The sequence below is a fragment of the Apostichopus japonicus genome, chromosome 14 (genome assembly GCF_037975245.1).
Source record: "Apostichopus japonicus isolate 1M-3 chromosome 14, ASM3797524v1, whole genome shotgun sequence".
NCBI classification, from domain to species: domain Eukaryota; kingdom Metazoa; phylum Echinodermata; class Holothuroidea; order Aspidochirotida; family Stichopodidae; genus Apostichopus; species Apostichopus japonicus.
This window is the reverse complement of record NC_092574.1, coordinates 11562533-11576084: the sequence shown is the minus strand read 5'-3', so window position 1 is coordinate 11576084 and position 13552 is coordinate 11562533. Positions and strand designations below refer to the sequence as shown.

Here is a 13552-nt window from a genome sequence, read left to right as displayed (position 1 = left end):
AGCACCAACCAGTATTATCAGGGAGTTGTTATGGAATAACTCCCTGGTGAGAGGGTGTGTGTGGGTGTTTGTGTCTCCAAGCAACCTAATGTTTATTAACAAAGAATTCCCTTCCCCTTGTTTTCAATAGTTTATTCTTGAACCAACCAGCAAGTCATCATAATTGTTCGTTTGAAATACTCTCTTTAAAGAGAGACGAACAAACTAGGAACTTGATTTTTGAGGCCGACCTCAATATTGAGAGTTCATCAGATACGGTAAGTGATACGGCCCGCAGGGTTAACTGTCATTGTAATTAGGCCTACAATGTGGTCATCAATTTGTTGGGGTGGGGGTATAAACTATACTGTAAATCATCAGGGGAGTTCCTACTTTTACGAGGTCCTGGGACTGCAAACGCTGTGTGCATGAATTAGGTCTTACTATGTCTGCTGTATGCATGAATTAGGTCTTACTATATCCGCTGTATGCATGAATTAGGTCTTACTATGTCCGCTGTATGCATGAATTAGGTCTTACTATGTCCGCTGTATGCATGAATTAGGTCTTACTATGTCCGCTGTGTGCATGAATTAGGTCTTACTATATCCGCTGTATGCATGAATTAGGTCTTACTATGTCCACTGTATGCATGAATTAGGTCTTACTATGTCTACTGTTTGCATGAATTAGGTCTTACTATGTCTGCTGTTTGCATGAATTAGGTCTTACTATATCCGCTGTATGCATGAATTAGATCTTACTTTGTCCGCTGTATGCATGAATTATGTTTTACTATATCCGCTGTATGCATGAATTAGGTCTTACTATGTCTGCTGTTTGCATGAATTAGGTCTTACTATGTCTGCTGTTTGCATGAATTAGGTCTTACTATGTCTGCTGTTTGCATGAATTAGGTCTTACTATGTCCGCTGTATGCATGAATGAGGTCTTACTATACGCTATCTGGTGTCTGCATGAATTAGGTGTTTCTATGTCGTCATTCTCATAAACTGGTATGCTGAATATTTCATTTCAGAAACGCCAATTACAAGAAAAACTCCTCTTAACAGCAGCAATTTTGATTTGGTCAAGAGAATATGGTTCATTGGTAAATCGAGCACTTTCACATGTAAACACTGTCCATTTAATTAATCTGAACGTCGCGACACTAATTTCAGACATGTGACTCTTTGGGTTTATGATATCAACGATTTATATATATAACCTCTTACATCATTAATAATAGAGACTTTTTTGACCAGAAACTTTTAACCCTTTCTTCACTCTGTTGTGCTTTGTTTAGATCCTAGATACGAACTGGGAACCACTTTTGAGGTTGTTTCTTTATAAATTGCAACTAGTCTTGGTTGGCTGCCATTAGACAGCTACAGCTCAAGCCGAAGTCACTCGACCTGTTTTGTTTCACATATTTAACTGATTCATTGCTTCACCTGCGTACTGTGCACCAAGCTTGTAAGTATTGAGTAGCCCATTTTATTGTTAGTACGAATAGATTACACATAGCGCATGTTTGCTTACAAGTATTTGTTTTGCTTTTGCAATTTTATGATTTTGATTTGTATTTGATTAAATACTATTTAAGGTACTATCTAATAAGGCGTGTAATTTTCACCATCTCATTCATATATGCCACAAAATCAGAAAACATAACGTTATATTTTTTGTAAACTATCGATTGTGCATTTCGGTTGCTTATAATGAAACGTAACCGCCAACATTTTATGCAATTTTAAATGCAGTAGTGCTAAGCAGTGAGCTAGGTCGGATTCAGGTTCAAGCCGGTTGAGGTAGGGGTAGGTTAAGGTGGGTGAATGAGGGAATCACTAACTTCACTTGAACTGATATGTACTTTGGTGTTCTTAGAAACTGTCCTTACTCCGGTTTGATTATACTGATAATTTGCGTTCGTTTTTTTCGCTTTAACATATTTTGTAGACAAGCGATACTCATTCAAGAAAGGCTAACAATAATTTTACACATTTGTTTTAGCTCATGCTCCGGGCAAATTAGCTGGATTTCTGTTCCTATTTTGGTTTCAGAACATGGAAACTTTGCGAGTAATAATCTTCCTAAGTTCGTTCGTTCAGCTGGCATGTTGCGTGGCCGCAAAGACCGACAGTCGGTCCTGTTTGTCGTTGCCCACTCTGAATACTCAGCAGTTACAGGCACTGACCAGTGAAACTGCACAGACGTACTATGCTGAATTGAACCAGAGAGACCCACCGTACCTTTACGAAAACGAACCCATCGGGAACGTTAAAGGAACCACTGTGCAGCCATTAATAACAATAACCCCGCAGCAGTATGAAGAGCTACAACAGGTATTTGGGTAAGCTAGTTTTTCTTTTTACTTGCCACTATAAAACCAGGTCAGTGGAGCGTGTGGTCCGCCTTGACCATAGAAATTGAAAAGGAAGAATGCTGATATAGGAGTGGATTAGCCTAGAAAAAAGTAAGGACGCTTTGCGTTATACGGCAAAAACCAAATCATTTGTACGTCTTCATACATACATTGTGCATACGACTTTGAAATTGACTTTGGTTTTAACCGTTTTTTGAAAGAGTGGGTGTATACTTGTCACAACAAAGACATGTCGTGGCCACCAGAGTGGTAATTAAGTACTATAATCCTGACTTAAGAACCAACTTTGAAAACTTTTCTTCTCCTCTTATGACTCGAGCAAGTGGAGTGTTTTGTGCAACGTTTAATGTCTGGAAAGTGTCATTTCCGCTATCTGAGAAGCACACGGCGAACATTTCCTTGCTTCATTAGTTTAGTGCTCCACTCGGATAGTGGCATAGTTGTCCCTGGTAAATGCCGTGAAAAGCAACCTCCTCCCCCCCCCCCCTCCTTATCCGCCTTACCACACACCTTCTTTTACCCATATAATTTTGTTTAATACTTCCATATTAGTCTGTGAATACAGTTCTCAGTTTAATGTCAATGTTGCAAAGCCGGTATTGGTTTATGCAGGATAACAGATTCCACCTTATCAATTGAGAGTGCAAAATGTTTGTAATATCGAGGAATTTGAGGATATATGCTATCAGCTTTTCATACTTCTTATATTGTAAACGTTTGCCCAATCATCAAAAATGATGACGAGTGTATAGTCATGATTTAGATCCTAGATCTTCTTATTATTGAGTGTCTCTACGCATAGCCGTGACGCATTCACGCACAACCGCATGATGGACAGTATTCTCCAAGTGACACGTTATACAGACGTTCTGCAACCTATTGGAGAAAAACTAAAATGGAAAATATTCGATGGGTCGCGGGATTGTTACAAAAAGTCGAAAGATTTATCTGCAAATATGATCTTGCCAACGGAGAAAGATTAAGGGTGTTTTAACATCGTAGTTCATGGTTTTCATGCAGGTTTTCATGCAGGTTTTCATGCAGGCTTTCTTGCATTCTGAACATTGAAGTGTAGGTTTCTTGTGGGTCGTGACTCTCTCCTCATGACAAATCGAAAAATTCGTGGAACCGTTTACTTACTTTTCATATATTCCTGGATGTTTTTGCATGTGCAACCATTACAGTTAACGTTGCTGTTATTCAATACTGATATTCTGTTCAACACTTGCATGTAATTTGCTTTCTTTCTCTCTTTTATCACATGTACATCACTTTGTTAGAAGCGGAATATCTCCAAATATGACCTTTAACAACAACAACCTCGTAAATTCTGTCTGCGAACCCGGTGACGAGCGTCTGATTACATATGTATTTGATAATCAACGCATATGCTTCTTACTTTGCCAAGTGAGTATTTTCGTATAGTAGGTTGAATATCGTGATACATCATTGTTTAAGTATCACCATCACCATCATCATCACCACCATCTCCACCACTATCAAAATCACCATCACCATTACCACCGTCACCATGATCAACATCATCACCGCCACAGCTACCGCCATCACCACTATCATCATCACCATCAACATCACGATCACCACCGCCTTCACCACTATCATCATCACCATCAATATCACCACCACTTTCACTACCCACCGCCAACGCCACCTCCACCTCCAACACCACCGTCACCATTAATACAATCATGATACCATCACCACCATCACTATCACCAACATCATAACCACCACCATCGCCACAACCACCACCATCACCAATATCATCATCATCATCATCACCAACATCATCACCACCACTATCATCATCACCATCAATGGCGACATCTCCGTCATATAAGTTACCACAGGGATGATTTCTTTAAACTTATTATCATGTAAGACTCACCACTGAAAGTTTGGCTCTGCCCACACGAAAACTGGTTGGGACAGAAGCCTGTCATCTATGTTTAAAAGAAACCATTCCTTTCTAAATCAAAACATACTAACTTGTGTAACAATGATGATATTGAGCACCCACTTAATTCCCTAATTAATTATTTAAGTCATGCAAAAATCCATAGGGCTAACTTTAAATGCAAGCTTAATAACAATCATCCAGAATCTTTTATCTTTAGTTCCACTTCCTTTTAGAAGTACAATATTTGATTTTTGTTGCAAAGTTTGTGTGCTATATATACGCTCCTTGCTAATAAATGAAACTTATAAGAACCGTTTTATCGATATCCTTTCGTCGTATTCCACCTTTTTCGCTTTTCGCATAAATCTAATTATCTTGCATTCGTCTTTCTTAACCACCTGTTGTTTTTATGTTTAACTGATTCACAGGTTTGGGAACCACAATTTTGTCGCCCGTACTCTCCGAGCAATCATTGTTTCTCCGGAAGTTCATGTTCGTGCTGTTTAGCACAGGAGAATGAAATTGTTCCGGCCATTTGTTTCCACCCTACCGGAAATCCATCTCCATGTTTTGAAATATTGTCAGTAGAGGTTGACTATTGTACGTGTTGCCGTATAAAGTGAATCATACCTTACTCTTTTTTTGTTAAAACACGAATTATCATATAATAACCGCATAAACATGTGTGTGTGTGTGTTTTGTTTACCGTTTGGAAACATTTCATTTACTACACATATGCAATCTCTTTAAGCTGCATATTTCGTTTATTTTTATTTTTTTGTTTAACAGACAACATATTCTTCCTTTGCAACTATATAGAGATCTATTCAAGTGGCTAAAATCATTTAGTTAATCCGTTTAAAAAGTTACTATAGATTTGACCAATATAATCGGATCTCGAAAATGTTGCGTCCGACAATTTTTTTTTTTTGTCATGCAAATCTTCTAGTTTATGCCCCTTTTAATATTTGTGTGATGTTGGTAAACTGAAATTAACAGATTAAAATCAAATTTTTGTCTATTAAAATGAAAGAAGCTATATTCTATTTTTTTTTTGGGGGGGGGGGGAGGGGGAGTTTTGAACGAAACGATCTGCAACCTGAATGCTAAAAGGCAAATTATACAAATGATCAAGAATAAAGTGGAAAGAATAGGATTAAAGAGGATTAATAGGATTAAGAAAGGATTAAACCAAAGAAAAATCTAATTCAATATAGATATATATGAGACGGACGTTTTATATGCGTACCGTATATGCGGACACCCTATCCACTAGGCTATGGACGCTGATTGTATGTCCACTATATATATATATATTAATATACAATATATAGTTTTACTGTTTTATTCAACTCAGTCACATTAACTTCTAGTCCCTTTCTCGCCGAAACTAAAGAAAAGGTCTGGAGCTTTAAGGACATTTGCAACTTCTCCAAATAATTCAAAGGAAAACCATTAGGGGCAGTTGTGGGGGCGGGGGAGAGGGGATTGGGCTGGGGGTTTCGCTAGTCATAGGTATGTTAAAATTACAATTTCATGACATTGTATGCATATAGACAATTCAGGATTGTCTTTTATGAAATGATGAAAGGCAACAGTTGAACAGTACTAAAAGGAGATAATAGATGTTGTTGCAAAAAGGGCTACAAATGTGGCATTAATTTTCTTTCACCATTATCAGTATGATCCCAGTGATCATTTAGTCTAAATTTGGCAGATTTCGAATTGCTATCAAGTGCATTCAATGCTTGTACAGATGTCATTCCTTTGATGTCAGGTACAGCCACTGCACTAGTAGTTTATGGTAACTATGCTTCAAATCTTGCTCAATATGCATCAGAACAGTAACTATATATAATTATAAGGAACCCCTCTTGTTATATATTCAAAGAACATTCCGTACCTTTAAGTAGGTTTGTGTCAAATAACGTAATAGAAAGTTCTACATACTATGCTAAAAAATAAAATAAAATTCCGTTGTATTGTTACTTTGGCCTGATAGTAAATACAGGAGACAGTTATACTCTGGGTCTCGACCAACTAACGTGCGTGTCTTTGTATGCATTTGTTATACCCACGCCCTGAAACCTTGCAGTACTCTTTGTACCTTAAAAAAATTAAAATAAATAGAAAACCTCCTATACTAGATTATCTTTCATGTTAAATAACTGAGCTATAAGAAAACTTTGGTAAAAAAAAAATCCTCATTTGAGCAAGTACCGACGCCAATTATGTTGAAACAAGTTTTTCTTTTTCGGCCTCTCACACATTGACCTTAGACAACTTTTAATGGGCTCACATTCTGATGTCATGCTTTGGTTACACAATCATTGCTATTAACAGTAATGGAAGGATTACAAGTTTCTGCTATATGGAACATATTGAAGAAATAATTTCAGCAGTATTCGGCGAGGTTTATTTCCTTAAAAATATCCCTTCTGCACAAGGATTTTTTAAAACCATTTATATACAAATCAGCCTTTACTTGTTTGTCAGCCGAATATAAAACCAATTCCAATATACCGGTATGCTGTGAGAGATTAACAAGATTTAAACTCTTCATCAAAACTCACTTTCCTATGTTCAAATCAAAGTAATTCTGCTACATACCTCTTCATTTTTGTTTTGTTTACCATATTGCCCACATTGAGATTGCAGAGAGGGGTCATGCTTTGTTTTTTGATATGGTTTACACATCTACAGTATTGATGAATATTATGGGGGGGGGGGGGGGGGGTTCAATGTAGTTCTTGTCAGAAATTGGGTCTGCATACCAGTAACAATGCTAGGGAAAATCTTAAGGATGCTATGAAAAAGAAATTCAATAAAAACTTACGTAATATTTGCTCATGATTTAATCATTCGCCAAGTTGGTATACCGTTACTGTTTATTCATATCACTAGTCTGACTAAGGCCTTGCATGGCTACCGTTTTCGTATTTGATTGATTTTGACAGTGGATATTTTTGGTTGATAAATGCCAGGCAACCTAATCTTGGCCTTATTTATAGGTGCCAATTATGACGTCCTGGTTCTGAACTCAAGAAGTGGCTGTGATATATAACGCCGTAGGCTATAGCATGAGATCTGATTAAGCCAATACGTCAACTTCTAAAATATAAGTTACGGTTAGCCTAGGCCCATTGGAATACTGGCCTCACAATGATCGTTAAGTCAGCTTATAAAATATATTGCACCTAGGCTTATTCTTTATATTTTATGAAGAGAGCGAACTTCCCTTGATTTATATCTTTACAGCTTTATAGTAGTATGTTCTTGAATATGAAGTTTTAAAAACCGCCTATAGAAAGATAGCAACTATAGCTTAGTAACTATGTTACAAACTTTTACAGTCGCGTCTCGTCAACCAGACATTCGACATATCCTCACCTCACCTATCCCGGAGTCTGGTAGACCATAGGGGCGCCACAGACGCCCTCGCAACTACTTCTCTCCACTTATGCCTGTCCTCGGCCTCTCGTAGGGCATCAGACAGTTTGAGGCCCGTCCACTCTGGGATGTTGTCCTCCCATCTTTTCCTCTGTCTGCCTCTCCTTCTTCCTCCCGGTACCGTGCCCTGCATGATCGTCTTAGCCAGTCATGTAGATCTTGTGACATGGCCATACCATCTCAATTTGCGTTTCTTCACAATGGTGAGGAGGTCATCGTAGGGCCCGATAGCCTGGCCAATTCTGTTCCTCACTTCTTGATTGGAGATGTGGTCCCTGTAGGATATGTTGAGGAGTCTGCGGAAACATATATTTTATGTAATATAGTATGTGGTCCCTACGAGACAATGACGGATAAGGACAGTGATGACCTTCAACAATCTTGTGATTTGGAGTAGAACAACTAATGTGATTGGCTATCAAGGAGAGTAACGACCAAACCAATATGCAGTTTTGGTCGGACCTTTCATTTTTCTCCGTCAAATAAGATTTGGAAAATGCAAAATTTGTCATTTTTTAACGTTTAAAACGCCAAAACTGGCAACCCTTGGAACTTAACATTAACAATACAAATGAATCCACGTTAAACGAATAGGTCTCAATGCATAAATACCGTCCCTTTAATTGCCTGCATTCCATTCATAGCTAACTCGACGCTCGTCGTTAATTGTTGTTATTAGTTTCAGTAGGTAAATTGCAGCGGTCTTGACGTATGGCGGCTCTCTAACTCACTGCCAATAAGTAATACACAGAGCATCAGTGGATATAAACATTACTACACGAGCTCACCCATACACATTATTTCAACGGAGATATGGTACGGCTACATTATTTTGACGCCGTATCAAGTTGGACTTACTGAATTGAGGTGCTATTATTCAGAACAATGGACAATCAAAGTGAATTAACAATCGGATCGTAAAGAAAGTAAGCTGGAAACTCTTATTGTTTTATATGCCGTGCATCTTTGTTGTGTTTTTGCTTTTGATGTTGTTACTGAGGATTTCCAAAGGAAATTTCATTATTTTGTTCATATAAATGAGAATACATCTTGCTACGACAGAATTCGACATACTCTACGGATGTCTTTAAGAGGTTCTTCAAGAAAAATGTTACTTGATGTCATTGTATGCTAATCAACTTCACAATTGGCAAAATGTCAATCATTTAAGGAGACCGTTAAGGGGACCGTGGTTACGGTAACGTATACCACGAATACAAGAAGATGAATAATTTGTTATCCTTAATTAGACCCTCATCATTTGAATCACTTGGCAATTCCCCAAGCATGTGTTCACTGTCGTGATGAGATTGATTTTGGCAGCGTAAGAGTGCAGCTTACACCGTCGAGAGGAAAGTTGCCAAATAAAATGGATTACTTTGAAATTTTAATTTAAGCTATAATTCTCTTTCAACAAATCCACTATTAGATTAAAAAAATTGAGTTTAGAGTGACCAATGTTCCAGTCATAACTTTTGATACTACAACGCTCAACTGACTTTTTTTATAGTTTCGATTATGATTCACTTTCCGAGGAGCCAGGCAAATTCTTAGGTCTCGTGACTACAAAGGTGGCTTCTATCCAGGAAGGAAGGAATATTTCAAAACCTGTATTCAATGTTTTATAGTGTCAGTATAGCGCAGTAGACAGCAGAAGCAATCTCGCATCGGAGTTAGCTAGTTAGCTTTTTACAAACTTCCTTCTGTTGGTTTTTACGTCCATTTTGCAAAGGTTGGGAATGATCTTTTCTTTTCTAGTGGATTAACAAATTTATAATTAACCTCAGAGTGACTCAATTAGTTAACATATCGTAGAGTCGATCATCGATTCAATTATTTAATTTCTGTTTTGTTGTGATTGCCTCAAACTATGGAGCATAAGTTGGCTTTAGAAAGGTTGATTGAGGCGATCAACAACTGCGTCGACACCAGCGAGATCGAGAGAATTATCTTGCATCCAATGCTTAATATTAACGCTACATTTGGAGATGTAGGCTTGAGACCTATCCACCATGCTGTACACAAAGATCGTATAGATTGTGTGGAATTGTTCTTAAAATACCGCTGTAATATTCAGCTACGCGACAAGTGTGGATTTTCAGCTTTACATTTTGCAACAAGAAGAGGAAATATCAGTATGATGAATGTTTTAATCAAGAGAGGAGCGGACGTCCACGCAGAAGATTTAGTTGGATTCACCCCATTACACATCGCATTAGAAAAAGGCAACAGTGATTGTACAGAGCTGCTATTAAAACACGGTGCTAACCCAAACGTATACTACAAGGGACTTGGTTCTGAAATCCACATACTTCGTGGTGATGCACCAAGATGCTTGGAACTGCTCTTGGAATACGGTGCAAGAACTGCTTCAGTAGATGTGAAAGGCCTGACACCGCTGCATGCAGCAGTGCAATCTAGCAACATAATATACACGTACGTACTCCTTAAGCATGGAGCTGACCCAAACGCAGTCACATCTACAGCAGGCCGCCGGAAGACGGACACAGCTGTCGGCAAGACATCTCTTCAGATCGCAGCCATTGCCACAGAACCAAAGATTATGGAATTACTTCTGTTGTTTGGGGCTGATAGTAATTGCCGAGATAATCATTTGAACACTCCTCTCCACCTCGCTGCAGCACATGGTAATATCGAGATTATGAAAATGCTTGTCAAAAATGGAGCGAGTGTTAGGGCACTTAACGAGCGCAGTTTTACACCTTTGCATCGAGCATGCTCATCGGCACCACAACACATGAACCCTGAAGTGCTTCAGTTACTATTTTCATACGGGTCGTATGCTAATGCTTTCAACTGTTATGATGAGACCCCACTACACTGTCTGTTACAAAAGAGCCAAGAATGCCTCCAAAGTGAAGAAGGACAATGTACAAGTATTCGAGAAGACCAGTTCCGCGAAATGCTTCTTCACATCATAAATAACAACGCCAGGATTTCGATAACGAATGATCCACATGACATGTTTACCATATTACCGTATATGCCTTTGATTCAGGACTTTCCTTCAATTAGAAGATTGATTATTGAAGCTGCCTCTTCCCTTGATTTATCTTTATCGGATGACAACATACCAGATGATCTGACTCCAGAGCTTCTTCATCACTTAAAAGAAATTTCACTGAAACCTAGATCACTTACATGGATCGCTAGAAACGTTATTCGTAAACGGATGCTGAATTTGAAGTTTGAATCCATAAATCAATTGCAATTACCGACTTTCTTGAAAAAGTATGTGTATCAGCTAGCACAATGAACATTGTTTTCATATAATTATATCAATTAGTGTTGCTAAAACATTTCTGCATAGCAGAATATTTTCAGTTTACAGTTTGAGGTGCTTTCGAGGTACAGGTAACAATATTGTCAAATGAACTTGATCTTTCAGATTTATTCCAGTTAACTTTATTTAAAGAAGAAACAAACTCAACCATCCCATTTATCTCATGGCAGTTCCCAAATAAGCTACATCGTCCTCCGTTTGGGACACATTTGGTATTAATCGCGTCACCTGGCCAGGCGCGTAGCCGGGGGGGGGGGGGCGAAGGGGCAGCCGTTTTTATGATATCGCTAGTAATTTCAAAAGAGAAAATGCTAAGATGCAACTTACAGGGCCTAGGAAGGCAGAGGGCCATTTCCAGCGATCTGGGAAAATTTGCCAAAATTTTCTTGTACGCTCCGCGCGATATATGGTGGCGCTACACTTAAATAGATTGCAATGCCGTATCTACAGCTCTGATAGTATGCCTACAGTTTCGCCCCTCCCTTGGCAAATTTGTTGGTGAACACAATCTCTCACATGCAATGAACAAAACATATTTGCAATATTTTAAAGCAAAACGGTTTTGAAAAATGTGCGTTTTGTCAAATAAGAAAGAATCATGTAGAAGAATATCAACCTTTATTGTTCTTCGTTATTACCCTAAACTATTTGCTGGATAATTTCATACCAATACTGCTATAAACGGCCATTTGCGAAGCAAACCCCCTCATTGAGATATTCTATACTGTTTCGTTTCACACTTTTCAATGCCAGAGAATAATTTGGATGGTCATGGATATCAATTTTTCATCTAACAAATTTAAGATTGCTCAAAAAACCATCGTGGAATGACGGATGACGTCAGTATACAAGATTTACCTAGCTGTTATATACAAATCCGTCATAATAAAATCCCAGGCGATGGAGTGAGTGACAGCTACATTACTGCAGCCAAATTTGATGAGCTTACATTGTCAAACAACCTTGTTAATTGTAGTAGTCTCCATTTTGAAGTCCAACAAAGTTACGCATCGTTTACTGGCAAGTAACACTAATTTATATCAAACTATTGTATTTTTTCGTTGCCACATATAACCCTTTTAAGAACGATACCTTCAAAACGATCTGTAGATAACGACATGGGCGTGTGTTATTGTATTTTATCCTCCTGTTATACTGACCTTTTCCTGGTGTTAATGCAGTGTGCAGTAATGCAATCATTTGCGTGCCATTGGTATTGTCTTATTGCGGCACGGATGTGTACATACAGTTGTAGTTTCAGATATAGGTGCAGGCCGGATGTGCCAAAGCAAAACCCGTTAAAGATTCTTTCTCAAAATCATATCTCTTATGTCTTCCTAAAGTAGTTCCTTACAAACATTCAGATACTAGGCCCGAAACTGATAGCAATTATTATTGTTCTTACAATAGCCCAGTATGATATTGAGATTTATATTTGAATAGAATTACGTATATATAGGCACATCTTACATGTTATAACATACTCTACAATGAATGAAAATCACTGTTGTAGAAAATAATAAATGTGGAGAAGATAATACGATATGTTATACAGGTTCCTGGTATTCAAACCTTGTTTGCTCGGTGCCCGAAAGTTTCGCCTTTGGTATTTTAGCTACCCCCCCCCCTTACCCCCGCAGTGGCGGATGTTGTGGCTTGGAGAAGGAGTCTTATATGATTAAGGGTGCAGCTTAGTTGTGTTATAGTTTGAAACTTTAAAGTGATTCATACATGTAGATTTGTCACTTTTCATTCACAAATATAACATCATTTTTCATTAGTTTTTTTTTTTTGGGGGGGGGGGGGCCTCGCCACCTTTCAACATTTTCTTGACGACCCTAAAAGTGGTCGTAGCCCCCATTTTGAATACCGAAGAATGTCATGAATGTCATAGGCTATTGAAGGAACTGAAGTCGTTTTTATGTTCTTCTCCTTACTAAACATTAACTCAGATGATAAAATCAATCTGAGGTGATTCTATCAAACCATCAGCAAATTGGGTTTAAACTCAAGTACCACTAGTTACATAATATGTCTATATGTAACGACGTCAATTAATGGAATTAAACAGTTCCAATCAAACCAATACTTTATTATCATTATTATGCTACCGAGCCCCCTGTTTGAACTTTTCTTTTTGCCTGAATTATATAATGACAATCAGAATACACTTTTCTGGCAACCCCATATTACCAGGGCCCCTCGAGTCTCCCCGGCGTCCTTAATATTGGGCCCGAGCTCAGTGGCTATAGCATACTCAGGGATGTTCCCGCGCTGGGCGGCACTGAGCGGCCCAGCACCAAAACTTACCGCCCAGCACTGTCTTAAAAATCGTGAAATCCGCCCAACACGATTTTCATCTAAACCCCCGACATTCCTAACAATATATATTCAACATAAATTGAAAAAAATAACTAAAAAATATTAATGGTTAGCAAAACTAGTACTTGTGTATGTGCTTAAAAAGCTACACAAGTGCCAGCTTTTGGCATCTGAGCATCTTCAAAATCGA

The 13552-nt window shown here is 38.3% G+C and overlaps 2 protein-coding genes across 2 annotated transcripts; both read left to right on the top strand.

Moving 5' to 3' along the window:
* Window positions 1-238: 238 nt before the first annotated feature.
* On the top strand, window positions 239-5727 carry LOC139980155 (uncharacterized). The gene is made up of 4 exons (XM_071991588.1): window positions 239-257; window positions 2043-2332; window positions 3646-3772; window positions 4715-5727. The coding sequence occupies exons 2-4, from the start codon at window positions 2046-2048 to the stop codon at window positions 4907-4909; spliced, it is 609 nt and encodes a 202-aa protein (XP_071847689.1). The 5' UTR covers window positions 239-257; window positions 2043-2045; the 3' UTR covers window positions 4910-5727.
* A 2499-nt stretch (window positions 5728-8226) lies between these two features.
* On the top strand, window positions 8227-12820 carry LOC139980250 (uncharacterized). Its single transcript, XM_071991795.1, has one exon. The coding sequence runs from the start codon at window positions 9607-9609 to the stop codon at window positions 11011-11013; it is 1407 nt and encodes a 468-aa protein (XP_071847896.1). The 5' UTR covers window positions 8227-9606; the 3' UTR covers window positions 11014-12820.
* Window positions 12821-13552: the final 732 nt, after the last annotated feature.

Coding starts and splice junctions, on each gene's coding strand:
- LOC139980250 (XM_071991795.1), top strand. CDS start 9,607: ATGGAGCATAAGTTGGCTTTAGAAAGGTTGATTGAGGCGATCAACAAC.
- LOC139980155 (XM_071991588.1), top strand. CDS start 2,046: ATGGAAACTTTGCGAGTAATAATCTTCCTAAGTTCGTTCGTTCAGCTG. Junction 2,333..3,645: donor GAGCTACAACAGGTATTTGG/GTAAGCTAGTTT, acceptor TCACTTTGTTAG/AAGCGGAATATCTCCAAATA. Junction 3,773..4,714: donor TATGCTTCTTACTTTGCCAA/GTGAGTATTTTC, acceptor ACTGATTCACAG/GTTTGGGAACCACAATTTTG.